The sequence below is a fragment of the Colletotrichum acutatum genome (genome assembly GCF_030867785.1).
Source record: "Colletotrichum acutatum strain CBS 112980 chromosome Unknown BDZ83scaffold_19, whole genome shotgun sequence".
Lineage (NCBI taxonomy): Eukaryota > Fungi > Ascomycota > Sordariomycetes > Glomerellales > Glomerellaceae > Colletotrichum > Colletotrichum acutatum.
This window is the reverse complement of record NW_026849013.1, coordinates 17,371-35,939: the sequence shown is the minus strand read 5'-3', so window position 1 is coordinate 35,939 and position 18,569 is coordinate 17,371. Positions and strand designations below refer to the sequence as shown.

At 55.0% G+C, this 18,569-nt stretch overlaps 5 protein-coding genes across 5 annotated transcripts; 2 read left to right on the top strand and 3 right to left on the bottom strand.

Moving 5' to 3' along the window:
- Positions 1-3,172: 3,172 nt before the first annotated feature.
- BDZ83DRAFT_749372 (uncharacterized protein) lies at positions 3,173-4,758 on the bottom strand (the record flags this gene model as incomplete). Its single annotated transcript, XM_060513757.1, has 4 exons — positions 3,173-3,618; positions 3,680-4,234; positions 4,310-4,649; positions 4,738-4,758. The coding sequence occupies 4 exons, from the start codon at positions 4,756-4,758 to the stop codon at positions 3,173-3,175; spliced, it is 1,362 nt and encodes a 453-aa protein (XP_060368135.1).
- Positions 4,759-5,656: 898 nt separating this feature from the next.
- On the top strand, positions 5,657-7,813 carry BDZ83DRAFT_571067 (helicase associated domain-containing protein; the record flags this gene model as incomplete). Its single annotated transcript, XM_060504374.1, has 1 exon — positions 5,657-7,813. One exon carries the CDS (start codon positions 5,657-5,659, stop codon positions 7,811-7,813), a length of 2,157 nt encoding a protein of 718 aa, XP_060368134.1.
- Positions 7,814-12,892: 5,079 nt separating this feature from the next.
- Positions 12,893-15,280, top strand: BDZ83DRAFT_749370 (uncharacterized protein; the record flags this gene model as incomplete). The annotated part of the gene is made up of 3 exons (XM_060513756.1): positions 12,893-13,101; positions 13,161-14,981; positions 15,037-15,280. The coding sequence occupies 3 exons, from the start codon at positions 12,893-12,895 to the stop codon at positions 15,278-15,280; spliced, it is 2,274 nt and encodes a 757-aa protein (XP_060368133.1).
- Positions 15,281-15,287: 7 nt separating this feature from the next.
- On the bottom strand, positions 15,288-16,574 carry BDZ83DRAFT_148547 (uncharacterized protein). The gene has a single exon (XM_060501312.1). It carries the CDS (start codon positions 16,283-16,285, stop codon positions 15,590-15,592), a length of 696 nt encoding a protein of 231 aa, XP_060368132.1. The 5' UTR covers positions 16,286-16,574; the 3' UTR covers positions 15,288-15,589.
- Positions 16,575-16,758: 184 nt separating this feature from the next.
- Positions 16,759-17,964, bottom strand: BDZ83DRAFT_648933 (uncharacterized protein; the record flags this gene model as incomplete). Its single annotated transcript, XM_060510233.1, has 3 exons — positions 16,759-16,928; positions 16,949-17,290; positions 17,856-17,964. The coding sequence occupies 3 exons, from the start codon at positions 17,962-17,964 to the stop codon at positions 16,759-16,761; spliced, it is 621 nt and encodes a 206-aa protein (XP_060368131.1).
- Positions 17,965-18,569: the final 605 nt, after the last annotated feature.

The window sequence follows — 18,569 nt, the reverse complement described above, 5'->3', positions numbered from 1 at the left end:
TAAGCGGTGATTGCTCCAACCTATGCTCCTTTAGATGAGAATAGTGAAGTCTGAAGTGGCTGTAAGTTGCAGCCGTGGCGTATACGTCTGTGTTGGTGTCGTGTGAGAGTGAGGTCGAATTAGGCAAACCGAAGCCAGGTCAGATGAGTGAGTTGTATGGTTCTGCAACTCTACCTCATCGGTATGTCGAGGTTTGCAGGGCGGCGGCGGTAAGAATGACAGCAGCCCAGATCTAGACTTTGGATTTGGGGAGTGGTGAATGAGAAGTGAGATGCGACTCTAAAAAGCTAAGTTCGAAGGGGTCCAGATCAGGAGGTACTGTGTGTATCTGCCTTTCCTCACTTCTCTCTCTCAAGACGATGGGCTAGCAGGGCAGGCCGTAGTGGCAGAGGCAGTTGGCAGTCAAAGTTGTGAAATGCAAATGGGTGCCGGCCGGGGTCTTGGCCAACCATGGTATCGGTCTGTCCAATAGCAGGGCCGAGGAGCACCAGCAACGGGCCAGCAGGTGGGTCCACCTGCCGGCCCTGGGTACGTGCTTCCATTGGGAAGTTGGGTCTGGTCTTTCTTGCCCGTGCTGCGTCTGCTGTGCGCGAGAGAGCAAGAGCGTCGATCAGTCCCTCCCCTGTCTAGTGGTGAGGTGCGGGGTACCTTTTCTCTTGTCACTCCTGTGCCACCCTTGCGTACCTACCTCACTACCTGAGGTAAATGCACAATGGAGACGACGTTACACTTGCAAGAACTGCAAGAGCTGCGAAAATCATCCACTCAGATCCAACTGGGCAAGAAATGGCAGGCATCAAGTGTGGCTCCCTGACTGTTTTATGACCAGTACGGTGCCGTTTCGCCGTGCTTGGAAAGTCTTCCAGCGTCAACCTACGATGAGCTCCCGAGGGACATCTCGCCTACAACCTATCGCCTACCTATCATATGTGCATACCCTGTGCCTCTACCCTCTTCCGACCTTGTCTGCCCGGGTCAAGATCAAAGCGAACATCTCCTGCTTGTACCTACCTACTCGGGCAAGTTCTCGCGCCATCTCGGAAACGAGAAAATAGTCGGACGACCTGGACCATCAAAGTACCCGCTTTGTGGCAGTTCAACAACGCATTGCGTCTCGCGTTGTATAGTATCACAGAAACCGAGCACGTGTGCTATTTCTCGTGGCTTCTGCGTGGATCCAGGAGGGGTCTGACTTTCTGGAATTATCGACGGCCGTATCCTTTTTGCCAAAGCTCCCCTCCTACTTTTCAATAGCCGCAGTCGTCACTAGCAGTACAGAGTACGTTGCCAACATGTATGGAGGACCAGACAACATGTACATGGCCTCAAGGAACACCCGTGGAGCCCCCCTCCCACCCACACAAGCGCTTGATTCGCTTTCCCCCATAGCCAAGTCTTCAGATTGCCGGCCAATGACGGCTCGCATATGAACCACGTTTTCCTCTCGACGTGCCAAGGACAAGGCTGAGAGAGGTACAACAGCACACTGCCAAAAACCCGGGCGTCGAGCCGTTGGAAATTTCCTACCTCTATTTCTTTCCCGGCACAAATTCACAATCTCCTCTACTCCGTATACCTGTGTTGGTTCGTGGCATAAGGTTCATTCTTAGGCTGCATGGATCCGAAATCTTCCATTCGATACTATCCATCTCCGTTTCTACCCAATCCTCTCTCTCCTCTCAAGAAATGTGTCAGTCTACTCCGTAGCGAAGCCTCATACGGCTGAATGGGCTTCCAATTTCACCGATATGTGCCATTGAGGGGAGGGGTACTGCTTGAGGGCGCCAAGTACCATTTCAAATGACCGACTCTGGCTATCTTCCCTCAGCTTGCTGGCTTTCACCGAATCGTCTTGGGTACGAAGAAAAAGGCCCTCTCAGTTCTACCCAGTTGGGATGTTTCAAGCCCAGACTTGCAGCAGCAGAAGCTCCAGCAACCTGCATCAATACGGAACCAGCCGGAGTGGTGGGCAGAAAAACCACATCAGAACCTCCTCATCCAATCAGTGTACCTAGTGCGGGGCATATCAACCCGCGAGGGGCATCCAACTCATAGCGGCTATCCGTACTTCTCGCCCTTTCGCTTCGCTTCACAAACTGTTGGCGAGTCCAATGACCCAAAAAGCGGGTGATTCGATCCATTCCCATTCCGCCATTATCGATGGGCTTCTCAACATATGTTGTAAACCCTTGCGAATCAAAATGCTTGTTTTTTGGTCGGATATAGAGGCCAATCAGCAGGAGACTACCATGGAGCCCATCAAAGCCCAAGGATGGGGACGGGATGGGGTTCCGGAGGTCATCGTGGAGCATAAATACTGTCAACTTAGGCATGGGGCTCTTTTGAAGCATCTCGCCTGTGAGCCAGAACCTGCAATTGAAGAACGCTACTCGCCAACACGCCTGGGCCTTTCTACCGCCACGGATCGGGTATATCACGATACGGCTGTTCGGGAATGAGACGGCAACATGGCGGGGCACTACTTACTTTTGTTGCATGCTCCCTTACCTTGACATTTTTGCATCCGCGGGCCATCCTGAACCTAGGTAACCTAGCAAGCGGTCATGCGGGAAGAGGCCGCGGCCCCCATTCCCATCCGCTGCTTGCCGCATCGCGAACGACGGCCATATCCACGACGTACGAATACGTCAGGCGCCGATCGCCCATACAAGGGTCTTTTGCGGGTATTCCATCCCCGTTTGCTTCGTGTGCTTCGGTGTCTTCTCACCCGTACATCCATCATCACGCCTCTTTCTATGCAAGATCCGCGCGACCTTCCTGTTTCTACGTGTTCCAACTCCCAACTCACACCAACGCCAAGTCGGCAAACCGGCCTGGTTCCTAAGCGACAACATGAATTATGATCCTGGATTTCTTCGATAACGAGGGCGGAACTTGGAAACAACAGCAACGAAAATGCGGGATACTTTCAATTTAGATGTCCTTACTAAAGGTACGTTTCCTAGTGAAATGGAAAGGGGGAATCATGAAAATCCCAGGTTCGCCATGCCTCCCGAGACTTCCCCGTTTGCCAGGCTATCTTCGCCATGTCGCTCAAGCCATGGCGTGGGGGGTTTTTGGATATCTGAAAATGAAAGTATTGTATCAACGCAAAAGCCGCCCTTCCCTCCTCCGATCACACAGTTAAGCCTCGCTCTTGAGGTTCAAAATCTCAATTCTTCTTGGCGTCAGCACCAGCCGTCTCACCGCTCTTGGACTCGACGAGGCTATCCGCCATGGCCTCGGCGGCGGCCTTCTTGAGCCTCTCGCTGTCCTCCGAGCTGGCGCCGGCGTCCTTGGTAGTAGTATCCTTGCTGGTGGACGCGGCCTTTTCCTTGGCCTCCCGCTCGTCTTCGCTGTCGCCCAGGCTGAAAGGGTCGTTGTCGCTGATGGGGTTCGGGTCGACCGTCGACAGGGGCTGCCACTTACTGGCCTTTGCCTTTGAACCGGACAGGTCTTCGGCGGAGCGTCTGGGCGACGAGCCGTACACGTCAATCTCCTCGGCGCCTTCCCTGAAGGCCACCTTGCGACCATCGTGGGGCTTGGGCGACTTTGAGGGTGGAGGGGGTTTGTAGAGGTCAGGGTTTGACAGAGGTCTGTTGCTGTCGCGGAGAGGGGCTAGTTACCGTTGTTAGATCGTGGGGTCTAGTAAAAGTGAAAAGGGGGCATCGGGACTTACTTCCGTCGGCGGTGAACTTCATACCAGCAAAGTCGTCGCTGAGCACCTGAGGATCGGCATCGTATCTCTCATAGTCGCCGCTTCGGCGGCTCGACTCGCCGGGTCGTCGGGCGCCATACTGGCCCTGGCCCTGGCCTTGACCCGGCCGCTGGTGACTGGATTCGTCCTCGTCGGCAAACTCCTCGTCAAACCTCTTCTTCATTGTGGTGATCCAGCTGTTGACCTTGCCCTGCGTCTCCACGAAGCCCTTTCGGAGCTTCTCCTGAATCACCGGCAACTCATCGTCAAAGAAGTTGGGTTCGCGGTCCTCGGCGTTCGGTCTGGGCTCGAGGCCGGTCTGCTGCCTCCTCACACGACCGCCACCACCGCCGGGGCTCCGGTTGGAGGTTCTAGCTTCGTAGCTGCCGACGTTGTCAAAGTGCTCCGCCAGCTGGCGCGCGTAGAGCTCGTCGGCTTCGAGCTGGGACAGCTGCGCGCCGCCTTGGGGGCGGGGAGGCTGGGGAGGGGGTTGTTCGTCGGTTGTCTCGTGCTGGGCCGCATCGGGATCAGTCATTTCTATATCGGGGCCCCGTCAGTAAGGGAGATTTATGGACGGGTTTGAGCAATCGCAGGGGGTCACGCGACACATACCAAGAAGGGCATTGAAAGCCGGATCAATCTTTCCGCCGCTGGCTCTCAGGACCGCCTTGATGACGGAGATGTCGATGCTGGGGAAGGCCTCCTTCAAGATGTCCTCCGTCTTCTGCGTTTCGCCGGAGGGTCTCGGGGGCTTTGGTGGGGCCGCTTCGGTGGTGGCGGGTGTCGAGGAGGCCATGTTGGACGAGGTGGTGTTGGTCTTGGTGGTAGCCTGAGATGTAGTAGGAGCCTCACCGCCGAGAACACCTGTTTCCTGGATGTCTTCGTCGTCGGACAGATCCAGGGGTCGAACTGTTGTAGGCGATTCGGGCCCGCTCGTGGAAGTAAGCTTGTTCTAGGAGGAGATGAGGGTGTCAGTTCTCTCGACAGGGTACATGTGCATGAAGTTTGGACTTGTTTCGGGGGACGGGATATATGCGCACTGTTTCGATGGGGGCAGACATGACTACTGTTCGGTCGCTCTCCAATACTTCTTCTCTCCTTGGGAGAGAGTTCGTCTTGGTGTGAGATGAAGGTCCCCAGCAAAAGAAAAGGAGTAGCTAGCGAGCAAGTCTGCTTGAGGACGGAGGGGGGTAATTTGCTTGCTTTCGCGAGATTGTTAGGTGCAAGGACGTTGCGGAATGCGCGCGCCCGGACGGAGGGGTTGGAGACTGGAGGGTACCTTAGGTAGCTGGCGAGATGACATTAAAGTGGGTTACGAAGCTGATGACGCCGCGCCTCCTTTGGGGAACTGGGAACTTCTAGGCGCCAGCTTGAGCTTAATACTAAGCCACAATCCTGCCGCCACACTTGTCGTCAATTGTGCCGCTCAAGTGATCCTGACAGCTTCTTGCGGCCACGAAAATCACTCCAGCTGCCCCTTTGGTTGCCTAGAGGACCCTTAAGTAGCCAAAATCTCATGAAAGATGCAACAAATAATGTAGAAGACAAAGTTCTTTGGGTGCAGGGGCGATGGAAAGGGAGACATGGATGCTAAGCGGCGTGTGATCATGTCAGCCACTTGACAATGAAGGTTGAAGGGCATGAGGAAGCAGTAAGAGGCCACCATCTGTCACCAGCTGACAGCACTTCGGCCAGCCAAAATTGCAACCTCCAATGTCGACGACCACTTGCAAACGAGGCCAATTGTGAGGCCAAACCACACTTACAAGAAAAGCTGTCAGTCAAAATGAGATATATGAGGTGACCGTCCTCTTGACTTACAAGCTATTCTTCATTTTGATGATAGATGTGACGTCGGTTGCCAGTATCTGAAGGTAAAATCACCAAATTGAATAAAGATCACTCATTTCTAACCTATACACAGTCTCTAGTCAATAGCCCAAAGGTTCTCACGCAACCATGGCGGACTTCGATCTCAACTCGGCCTTCATCCCGGCCCTACACAAGCCATCGGCCCTCCTCCCCATCGCAAAGCACCGTGAGGCCCTTCTTTACCTCATCGAGACCAAGCAGGTCACCATCGTCGTCGGCCAGACCGGCTCCGGCAAGACCACGCAGATCCCCCAATTTCTCGAAGCCGCGGGTTGGTGCGCAGACGGCAAGGTCATTGGCATCACGCAGCCGCGCCGTGTGGCGGCGACGACGGTCGCGCTCCGTGTCGCCGAGGAGGTTGGCTGTGAGATTGGCCAGCAGGTCGGCTACGCTATCCGGTTCGAGGACAATACCTCGGCGCAGACGCGCATCAAGTTCATGACGGACGGGCTGCTTATCAGGGAGGCACTCGTGGACCCCTTGCTGACGCGGTACCCTGTTATCATGGTTGATGAAGCCCACGAGCGTTCCATCAGTACCGATATCCTCCTGGGACTACTCAAGAAGATTCTCAAGAAGAGGCCTGAGCTACGCATCATCATCAGTAGTGCGACATTACAGGCAGAGGAGTTCTTAAAGTTCTTCACGACCTCTCCAGGGGACGAGCAGAAGAAGACGGTCACCGCCTCGGAGGACAAGGATGGAAATATTAGTGCCGCCGACGACGACGACAAAAAGGGTGCAATCATCAGCTTGGAGGGTAGAGCACATCACGTCGACGTCCTCTATCTAGAATCACCAACCGAGGACTACGTCGAAAAGGCAATCTCGACAGTCTTCGACATACACACGACAGAGTCCGAAGGCGACATACTCGTCTTCCTCACAGGCCGTGAAGAAATCGACAACGCCGTCCAAGCCGTCGCCGACCGCCTGCTCGACCCGAACCAACCTCGCGGCCAGCAAACACTACAAGCGCTGCCCCTGTACGCAGGTCTCTCGACAGAACAACAAATGTACGTGTTTGACAAGCCACCAGAGGGCACGCGCAAGGTCGTCTTCGCCACCAACATGGCCGAGGCCTCCATCACAATCGACGGCATCGTCTACGTAATCGACACGGGCTTCGCCAAGCTGCGCGCCTACAACCCGCGTACGGGCATCGAGACCCTAACCTCGACCGCCATCTCAAAGGCCTCGGCGTCCCAGCGCGCCGGCCGCGCGGGACGCACCCGACCGGGTAAATGCTTCCGGCTCTACACGGAAGACGCCTACCTCGCCCTCCCCGAGGTCACCGTCCCCGAGATGCAGCGCTCCAACCTGGCGCCCTTTATCCTGCAGCTCAAAGCCCTCGGCATCGACAACGTCCTGCGCTTCAACTTCCTCAGCCCGCCGCCCGCGGAGCTCATGGCCAAAGCCCTGGAGCTCCTCTACTCCCTGGGCGCCCTCGACGAGTACGCCAAGCTGACGAAGCCGCTGGGCTACCGCATGGCCGAGCTGGCCGTCGAGCCGATGATGGCCAAGACGCTGCTCGGCGCGCAGTCGTTTGGGTGCCTGAGCGAGATGCTCACCATCGCCGCCATGACGAGCGCCGGCGGGAATAACGTCTGGTTTCACCACGACGGCGAGAGGAAGCAGATGGAGCTGTCGCGGCGCAAGTTCGCCGCCGACGAGGGCGACCACTTGACGCTGCTCAACGCCTACCAGGCCTTTGTGACAAAGGGCAGAAAGGAGTCCAAATTCTGCCGGGACCATAACCTCAACTTCAAGACCATGACGAGAGCTGTCAGCATACGGGGGCAGCTAAAGCGGTACCTCGAAAAATTCGGCATCACTATCGACGCCGAGCAGCAGCAGCAGCAGCAGCAACAGCAGTCCTTCAACCCCGCGGGCTCACGGCAACATCATCAACAAAAGCAAGACAACTCCACAAAGGCGGAGCAGATCCGGCGGTGCCTCACGACGGGCTACTTCGCGCACGCGGCGAAGATGCAGCCGGACGGCACGTTCCGCAACGTCTCGGGCGAGACGACGCTCCACGCGCACCCCAGCTCCCTCATGTTCAACCGCAAGGCCGACTGGGTCATCTTCCACGAGGTCATGGAGACGGCCAACAAGATATTCATACGGGACATAACAAAAATCGAAAAGACTTGGCTGGTGGAGTACGCGCCCGAGTTCTACCAGCTGTCGGACAGTTCGGCGCGGCGGGCTCGCGACGAGGCTGAAGCTGAAACGCTATGAATAGGAGGTAACATCCTGCGGGTGCCCGTACAAGAGGGCACTAGAATTACTGAATGGGATGTGTGAAGCTGGAAGGTAGCAGCCGGAGGATGAAGGGGTCCTTGTTTCTGTGGTACGAGGCCCGCGGAGTGCGAGATGAGACGAGATTAGGGCGACGGGGGCCTTCGATGAGGCTGGGCAGTTGAGGCCTTGAAGAAGCGAAGATTCTGCCGTATTATTTGGTAGCAAGGGCCCTGAGCTATGCTAGGTTGGCAGAGCCTCACAGGGGATGACATGAGGCTATTGCAACTTTCAGATTTATTTCTTGGCGGTGGAAACTTTGGACCATTGCCAATATCCGTCTAGAAGACGGGAAACAAACTTGAATGTCCGCACTGCGTATTCGTACAAAGTCAAGACATTGAACTCACACGACTCAAGACTTGACCGTGTGCTGCGGTAGATATATACAATTATGAGCATCTGAAGCAGGGCCGAATCGATACCGCTGTCCTTGATAGAGCGGGCCGAGTGCAACCGTCGGGCAGTGTCTACTGCAAGTTCTTGGTGGCGCTGCAGGGCTCGAAATTGATCCGCTGGTCAGAGATACTGAGTGGAGGTTCCTGCTCTCAGGAGTCAGGAGCCAGCGTATCCGTACTGATACTCTGGAGAGGTACGATTATCGATATACGGATAGGCACATGTACACAATTAGTTGATGATAATGAAGGTCGTGTTTCACTGCACAATTTTATGAAATGCATCCGCACAGTTGCCGATTATACGCCATTTATACGAGTGCTGCAGACTGTCGCGATAGCGGTCGACCAATGCGCATTGTGATTGGCAGCAAACCTTGTAGTAACACAGTAGAGCACACCAAGAAGACGGGGCCGATCAAGATTTCTCGGCCAATGACCAAGCTTTGGAGGATCCATCGAGATTAGCTTAATTACTCGACTGGGGGCAATGCCAATTGTGATTTGGGCTTTTTGACTGGTTCGCCAAGCCAGCAATGGGATTGACTTTTCTCATCCTCATCAGCAGCGGCTGGTCTAGCCAGTGTACCAGTCTTGCCAGTTCAGAGCCGCGTCAACCCCTGAGTCTTGGGTTGAGGGGAATTCGACGACGACACGACGTTGGGACGACTTGTGTGGCTTCATTGTTCTTGCACTCGGATGAGGTGACATTGTCTTGTCGGATGGCACGTGAGACGAGACATACGTCTATGCTTGTTTCTCCGGAAACATGCATACATAGACACGCAGGCGGAATGCTTCTGTCTCTCTTCAAATAGAAGAACACGGCGGGGACGTTGGAACGTCGGTGGAATCAGGGACTGGCTTGCAGAAGGGGATGAGAACTCCCCTCTTTTCTTGGCACCGCTGCTGGTAGCCTAGTAGCTGCACCGGCCAGAAACCCGATGAGGGCCTCTGTCGAGTCTCGGACGAAAGAGCCGGACGAGACCAAACCCAACCGATTAGCAACAGGCCAGCCGCCAACGACCATGGCAGACACTTGGCTCGAATTCCCAAGGAACGGGACTGTCGCTGCAATGCATCGCGATGACATGCGACTCAGATCCCCCTCGATTATCGGTGCCGGCGGCGGGAAAGGATACCAGATGCGATGCGCTGAGCCGGACAACTGCCGCATCTCTTTTTTCACCGGCCCCTTAACCCGGCCCTCCGTTGTCGCTGCATGGATCCCCCGTAAAAGGGGAGAGGTGCGACGCGGCGACCGCATGATGCGAAGCTGGGAGGTCCTGGGTCAAGAGAGGAGCCTTTGTTTCCCTGTTTCTTTCTGATTTGAACGGAGGTGTTTACCCTTGAAAGAGGTGAGTGATCGTCGCTGGAGGAGCTACTGGGATTGTCCACCCCCACCCAGAGCCGAAATGACGGCTCGAGATGCCGCGTTGGTGTTGTTGTTGAACTCGAGGAGTCGCTGGCACTGCTACAGTGCTACCGCCTGCGTTTTGGTAAGCTCAGCCTGTTGTGCTATGCGCTTGTCTAGCCGGTGTTGCATACAGAAACACTGATGAGAGGTGAGAAGCCGTGCGCGCAAATTAGAACGATGATGTGCGGATGCACCCTAAGACAAACTCCGATAAGAGACGCGCAAGTCAGGAGTTGCGTCGCACCGTTCAACACCATCAGCTAAGTATAGGCAAGCAAAGGCTTTTAGGGTTGCAAGCCTATCTCTGCCTTTTGTAGGATGGTTTGGTTGATACTGAAAAGGCGTACCGCACTCCCTCCGTACGTGCTGAGTGATCCAATTGGGAGTCGAACCATAAAAGGTAAGCTGCAATGGGTAGTCGGCACGTCAAGAAAAGAGAGGCATAAACTGTCGTGGATCGCGAACACGCCAGCGGGGGAGCATGGTGGAGAGCGGGCGGGAGCTCAGCCTCCTCGATGAGGTTATCAGGAGAGGTTCACCTTAACCCCGGGAGTGCCCGCCTGCCAGGCTGTGACCGTTGACGACCTCATTCCATGGCCAAGAGTTGTAACTTGTCGCCGGCGTCGTCACCGTCCGGCACCCCCTTGGTAAAATTCGGGACCTGACTTCCAAGAGGAGAGACACAGACCCGACGCAGCTTCAGGTAACGGCTTCAATTTCGGTAGAGACCTAGGCTGGGTTTGGGGTTTGGGCGTGGTTTCGCCGGCGAGACAGCCTGGGCTCGAGTGTCGGCGGAGTCTCCCGATAAGTCCTGTCGATAGATTGCCTTGTGCCCCTGATGTTGGGTGCATAAGAAAACAACAAGATGAACAGCGTATTCATAAGAGCAGATATGAATGGATGATGGGGGTGTCTGAGACCAGTCTGGATCCAGAAACAGCGGCCGAGGATCTAGAAGCCACTGAAGCCACTAGTTCGACGGGAAGATTAGCGCTGCGAGCCTGCGGTGTGGTTGTGTACTTCTGCGCGGGCGAGGAGATGGACGAATCGCAGAGTGAGGGCAGAGCATCTCGTCCCTCCGTTGCTTTGCCATATTTTCGCCCCATTGGAATTTTTCTGTCGGTCAAAATTGGAGTGGTGACAGTGTGAAGGAATCGACTTTTGTTCGGACGAAACACCAAACATCGGAGTGTTGGGACGAAACTCAGTAGGATCTGGCGGCTGTTTGGGTGGAAATCGACCGTAAGAAGGGCAATCTTCTGCACGGTGTCTGTTGACCGTGCTGCTTTCTGCTGACTGATATTTGTTCACCGTCCCATCCATCCAATGTGATGCCATCTGATGAACGATCTCCACCTGTTGGAGCTTTCCAAGGTCGAGGAGGGGCGCGTTCCTGCAGCAAATCCCTGCGCTAGACGAGGAGAGCCCCTGTAGGACCATGCGCTTGTATCGATTTTAGTGTAACGCTCTTGGGATGGCACAGGCGGCATCAGCCAGTCAGCGGTCGCCCGTACCTGACTTGCGGCTGCTTGAGTGAACGGTTGGGTGTGGACAGCGCGGGTAGGAAGCCAATGGCGCGAGTTGATAGTGATCATGGAGACGTGGTAGCGGCGGCATGCGGTGCTGCAGACCAGAAAAGAAACAAATGGTAAGAAAAAGGTCGTCAGCAGCTATATGGAGATTCAAAGTGAATAATCATACTGCCATTTGGAAAGACGATACTTTACTCCGTATCCGTACGGATGAGAAGAAAGAAATGGAAGAAAACGAAGAAGAAGCAGCAGAGGATTCGCGCTGCGTACACTAATTGTGCCGTGCTGCCCTCTGCGGGCTCGGACCAGGGGTGGTAAAAGTCGCGCCAGCCCCGGCTCATTTGAGGAAATTGCCTTTCATTCGCCCGTTTCCACAAAAAACGGTTCTTTCCAACCCCGGCCCATCACCCTGGGACTTTCCCAGGTTGACAGGCACCACCCCCCTTTTCATTACGGGTACGTACTGGGTAGTTTGTGTACGTACCGCCCACCCACAGTCCACTGGTTCCTCCTCCTGAGTCTCTCACCCCCAATCTTTTTTTTCGTTTTTCGTGTGCTATTGAACTTATTGAACTCCATTCGATCCAATGGTAGCACTCGCTCTCGTGTCTGGCGGTAGGACGGCGTGGGATGTCCACGATGGGTCTAGCTGTTGTCATCCCGGCCATCTTGCAAGGTCCAGGCTCACGGTCATGGGTCAATGTTCAAGGTTCTCTCTTTCTCTGCCCCTCTCCTCTCCATGGTGCAAGGAGCCAGCAAGGAGCCGTCAGCAAAGGAGCAGAGGAGCAAAGGAACAGCAGTAAGAGTGAGCTGTCCAGGTCTAGGTCCAGGTCCAGGTCAAGGTTCCAGGTCAAGGCTACGTGCAAGAGTCGTTGTCTCGTTGGTCCGTTGCTGCTCAATCTCCTCCTTCCCGTCCGCTCGTTGGCTCGTTTCGCTTCGCTTCGCTTGACCTGCCTGCAGCCTGTCGCTGCTTGCTGCTGTGGACTGTGGACTCAGGACTGTGGTGGCTCGTCTCCGTCTTCTTTCGCTCCCACTCTCGGATCTCCTTCTCGCCTCTCTTTTTGCTCGCCCTCACCCCCAAAAGGGACTTACTCTCGTTCCTCTTTCCTTCCGTCCCTCCTCCCCCCCATCGTCGGTCGTTACTCTGATCTTCCGAGGCCAGTGACATCCGCCGACTTTCCACTTTCCACAATCCTCTCTCTCTGCCTGCCAGCGGGCTCGTCACTCTTTTTCAGGAACCTCGTGGATTGTGTGAATGGATCACCGGATCTGACCGACCTCTCAAACTCACTCTTAAGTCGTTCTTTACTCAACACAACAAACCCCAAACCAAAATTTCCACCGACTGAATATCCTCGGTGGTAGTCACTCTTTTGTATCCAGCATCCCGCCCAGGCGTTTGGAACCGTTCACTTCGCACGAGATTCGATTCAAAACTCGAGACCTTCGACTACTTGCTTTGGTGCCTTTGACATTCAATCAATTGTCTCATCCATCCCCTCGAAATCCGTTCCGACTCCCCGATACGATCTTTGTCCGGTAATGGTAGCATAGTGGTAATTTCAATCAGTGAAGGAAGGAGAAATTCTCGAGGTCGACCGTCGACCTCAAAGAGAGAATCGGTTATCAAGATACCACGGGTATCTTCCTGTCGAAACCGCCCAAGTTCAAAATGGCTTCATTCAACGCCAATGGCTACGTGATGGCCTCCCGAATTCCCATCCGGGACGTTCAGCCAGTTAACAACGAGCGATCTGTCGCGCCCCTCCGAATCGTCTCTCGTATAATTGGAACCAGAGAAACCTGTACCGGCTCAGCCAGTCAGTGTGAGAAGCCAGTCGACCCTTCTACCCTCACATTGCCCATCACTCTTGGCGTCACGTAGGTCTAAACAAAGTTCTCAAGTAGGGTATATGTATGAATGGGCTGACTGTTCCTAGGATTCCCATCGTTGGCGCTTTGTGTTTGCTGTTCTACTTCCACCGAAGAAATGTCAAGAGGCAAAAACAGGAGGATGCGACTGATCCCAACCGAGGCCTGGATTTCGGACTTGGCGAGACCAGCTCTGATAAGGGTGGAAAAGGAAAGCGCAAGAGCATGATGTTCCGTGAGAAGGGAATGGGTCTCGACACGAAGCACCGTCAACTGTCTATGGATATGAACCTGGACAGCCCCTACCTTCTTCCCCCCGGTCTTCAGAGCTCGCGTGAGTCTCTGCACTCTCTTGCGAGAACCCTCCACAGCGAGGCAGACCCCTACCGGCCCGTGGCTGGCTACACCGGCAGCGATGTCGGTTCCATCCGATCGTACAAGCCCGATGGTGCTTCCGTCTACACCAAATCGACGAGCCGACGCGGTTCCGCCATGACTGGTCGCACCACCATGACCCAGAATACCCTGCCTCCTAGGCAAAACTCCCTCCCCAGGCCTCCTCCCGCGACGGCAGACCCCTTTGCCACGCCCAAGTCCAGATCTGGCTCCCCTGCCCTCGAAATCATGACGACAAACTCGCCCGTCGTCTTGTCACCCACCTCTCCGGTTATTCGAAGCCCGCTCATCGCTGAGCCCATCATTCCTAAGATCGAGACCATGCCGTACCCCGATGACAGAAACGGCGGTTCTCTTCCTCAGATTCCCGATGTCCCGGAACCTGCCCCTGTTGCTCAAAGGGGACTCCCCAACAACCCTCGCCCGTCTGCCAAGAACCCGTCCATCCCCGAAGTTCAAGAGCTGGATAGCACCCCGGCCGCAGCCCCTGTTGGCCTTGGTCTCGACGACATGAACTTCCCTTCCCAGAAGAATGCTGCTCCTTCAACACTCCCGACCATTGTGCCCGAGGAGACGAATGCTTATGACCGCGAAAGCTATTACGACTATGACTTTGAGGATAGAGGCCGATCGCAGAGACGCTCTGTGGATATGAACGACAACCGCATGTCACGTGCACTTGGTGTTCCGGGTCAGGACGCCAAGAGGCTTTCAGTGGGCTTCCGACCCCTGCCTCCTGATGAGGTGACGGAGTCTGAGGATCCTGAAGAGCGTGCCAACAGAATCAGATCATTCTACAAGGAGTACTTCGACCCCGACAACCCGCACGCCGGCCAGGCCCCGCCTCCCATGCCTCAAGGACCTCGCGGACCTCCCAGAGGACCTCCTCCTGGCGGCCCTCAATACTACGAGGATTACGACCCGAGCTACAACGGTGCTCCCGGCGGTGATGCCTACTTCGACCCCGAGAGCAACTCGTTCGTTATGCCCTACGCTCAGCCCGTCACTCGTCGTGCAATGACGCCGCCACCCAGCGGCTCCCGCTTCCGCGGCCCGCCTCCTCCTCGGGCTATGCACGGCTCCATGGGCGGTCGCATGGCCAGCCCCGGCCCCGGCGGTAGACGTCCTCCTCCTCGTGCCGGCTCGGCCATGTCCAGCCGCCTTGGACCTTCCCGACCGGGATCCGACATGTCCAGCCAGTACACTCCTCGGCCTGGCTCCTCAGTATCCAACAGGACTGCTGGAGGTAGACCCAAGCCCAAGGTACCTCCCCCTGCCGACTTGACTACCATGCCCAACCCCTCCAAGCTCAAGGATGACTCCTTCTCCATCCTGAACCCTCTCGACTTCGCTCCTCCCGAGACCTTCTCTTCCCGCGCCCGTGGCCGTTCCCAGAGTCCGGCGGGTGAGAGACGCCCTTACGCAGCGCCCTCAATCCCCGTCCATTCCCCGTTGGTCAGCAGCTTCGAAGAGATGCCTGCCATGCCCAGCCCGTAAGTTATCCCTCGTAGACACTGAAAAGATTAGAATTCACTAACAACTGGACAGTCACTTGCTGCGCAAGTCCGGAACCTTCACTGGTCTCGACTTTGCTCCTCCCCGCAAGTTCAAGGACGGTGACAACATGAGCGATGCTGGTAGCATCCGTAGCAACCGCAGCGGTATCTCGGCTGTCCAACAGGCCGCCCTCCGCAGCGGTGCCGGCAGAGTCAGCCGCTTGCCCGGTGACACTGTCTTCACGGCGACGGCCCTCGATGACCAGCTCAAGCCGCAATGGGGCATGCGTCCTTAAACGGCAAACGACGTTTTTCTGCTTGTTGATATCATTACTTTGACTTCCGCGTATTGATACGGCAGCGCCGAATCGACGGTCACGACTTTTGAGCCTATTCGCACGCACTGGGATCATCCATGTATATGAATTTGCGCGGACAAACAAAAAAGAGGAGCCTTTCTACCCTTACCTTTATGGGATTTGGAATTTTGCATAACGGTGTTATTTCTTCTCGCATTTAGTAGCGATATACTGCTAATGTCTTTTTGTGTTGAAACCCTTTTTCTGTTTCGCTGCGTGGAGTATTTGGGGCACGACAAATAGTTTTTATTTTTTAAACCGGCCCTCCCTCCCTCTCAGCCTCATTTGGCAATATGGCGGGGAGGGTTTGCATATAGAAAAAGGGCTCCGGGACATTGGTACCGCCTGCCAACCATCAACAACTAGATGATGAATACTACAGAGAGTATAACTGAGATTTGTCTTCCTTGTTGTTGCAAAGTGACGATTTCGTTTTCTTTCCGTGGACTGTGGTAGGCACGTATGGCCGAAGCCCGAGGCGTACGAAACTCCGTGACTTACTTCCATGTCTACATCACACGAGTCGTCACAAAAAGGCACCAGCATACCAAGGTCCGAGGGCCTCGTAGGGTAAACAAGGCTGCGTGATAGACAGGGTATCCGAACGCCGTACGGAGAACCCTGACGAAACCCATCGGTAGATCTGACGGCCTCCAATGCGCCGGCGCGCTCTGGGGATGGTTTAACCCTGATGAGATGAGATCGTGGACGGGCGGCTGCTAGGACACAATCAGACAGAACACAGCCGCCGCCACAGCCCCCATGATGGTGCAAAACGGCAAGTTTTGTCGCATGAAGGATCAGGCGTCCTGGCGCCGCTTGGTCGGGCATGCGCGGGTGGGGGTTACCGATTGCTAAGGCAAGTCTAGTCTGAGTCTGACTGCATCTCGGTTCCAAGCAGTTCGATAAGGAATCACGAGATGTTCGTCTTTCGGAGAACATTGGATGCTTCGTCAGTAAGCAACCTACCTACCTACCTACCTCACCACTGCGTACGGCTACTTTTTGCTTGGGGGCGAGTCAGCAATCCATGACTATCGGTTCCCGTGTCCTCGCGAGTACCGTACGGAAAAGCCAGCCCTTTTGGCACGCATACGGACACGACACTTGGCGTCCTTCGAGAAAAGACGGGATGGGAATCAGATGCCCTTCGACAGCATCCGAAAAGAGCTTAATGAGTAAAGTTATTTTTACATCGGACACTTGGATGGCTTGTGTGGAGCGGGAAGGCTCACGCTTGACCCAAGCTTACAGTCAGTGGCGTTTACTCGAGAGGGAGGGCTCCCGCGGGCCAATGAATGGTTTCTAAAATGTGGCATTTGGGAGGGCACAGCCATACGTGTGGCGGTTTTGGAGACGAGACCAGAGCTCGGGTAGCGTGGCTTCGTGGTGAAAGCCAACTGAGCGCCGTTAAGCTAACCAAGTGTCAATCGGACAGATGGAAAATAGAAACAGAAGACAAAGAACGATCCCTTGAAGAGGCTCATGTAGAGGGCGATTTGCTGTCTGGGATTCCTGGTTGCTGATTCGATGAGCCAAAAGGTGTCGGCACGGATCTGGCAAACAACATCGAGAGACTTTGAGTCTATGCAGACGTTGCGCTACCTCGCCTCGTGCCGAATGTGCGTTTCCGGCGAGGTGGCGTGAGATAGAGCACATCGAAGGTTCTTACTGTCGGTGAGAGAGTCCCGGCAGCTCGACGGCGCATTTGGTGACGTGACACTACACAGGCCAGACACACATAGTCGACTGCATTAAGGTAATCCGACCTACGGGTACCGGCATCGCCATCATCGGACGTGGTCCGAAGAAAGTTGTGTACGAACGATTGAGTCTGGTCGGGGAGAGGTCTCGTCGTCGAATTGCGGACAAGAGCTGAAGTCCGGATGTTGGGATGAAGTGATCCTGAGACCCTTTTGCAGAATGCTTTCCAAGGACAGACAGAGGCTAAGAGGTCGTCGAAGTTTGAGTCAATGCTCCGTGAGTGTGGAGGGACGTGAGGGGAACATGACGTTGGTTGCTGTAGATCTTTTGCTTTGAAGAGCCCTGTCCGAACCGAGGGCATATTGTTCCTGTTGTCATTATGCCAACACCTCATGGGATCTTGACATCCTGGGGCAAACCTTGACACTGAATCCCGGCTGTTGTTTGCGGATGCTGAGCCAGGGTTGGGGAAGATGGACGTCATGTGGAGGTATATGTGCCATTGAAGTCATAATAGCAGGCCATTACGATGACAGAGCCCGCCATACTGGCTATTATGACCGATTGCAGTTGGACTCAAACTGCCTGAATACTTGCGCAAAGAAAGAGGCGAGCAATGTGGCAGCGTCGATTTGAAGCCAACAGGCTGTGAGTTTGTGGCCTGCAGACAGGCAGCGGTGGAGTTGTTTGATCGAGACACTGGACTATGCAGCTTCGAGGCTTGTGTGACAAGCTTCCGGAGCGGTCTGGATGACAGAAGACTCTGACCACCAATGCTACAGAGACTTCAGGAGGGATGTAACCTAACCTTTGGCCGAAAAGCTCGTGCCAATGGCATAGTGACGGAGAAACGACCGGTTGTTAGTCAGGCAAGCGATTATCGAAGACAGCAGCCCTCGAAGCCTCAGCAATGTCATGCCAGCTGCCAATGGTCAAGCCAGCATTCGAACTTGTGTCGACTAAAGATAGTTGTTCAACTCAAGCCGGAAGGCTCAAGCTATCATCCGACGTGTGCTGCCGTGATGGTTGTTAGTCGCCACAGGGCCGGCCGGGTGTCTTTGACCCGGCCGGTTTCCGCTCGAGATTCGTCCTGTCGCGCTTGAACAGCTGGCTGGGATGCATTCTGGCTGTCTAGTGCTTGGTCAAGCGGGCCAAACTCCCGCCGATCTGACCAACAGAAGCGCGCAATTGACGCCATACGGCTACCTTTGTAGATCGATGGGATAGCACAACAGATCGAATGCGGTGCTCGCCGAGAGAAAGGCACCGGCTGAGGATCAGCAACCTTTATTTTGGGGATACGAACGGGTCCACAGGTGCCGAGCAGCCTGTATCTGTAGAGGGAGGCAACCCCTCGGGTTGGTAAAGGCTGAACTTGGTCGCTGTAGAGAAGACGTAAGGGAGAATAAGGTGGACGTGAGCTTCAAAATAAACAAGCCATCAGAAGTGTCGGTGTGTTCGACAATGGCAGGTTCAATGGCGAGAGCCAAGAGATGACAGAGTCTCGGAGGCATGCATCGAA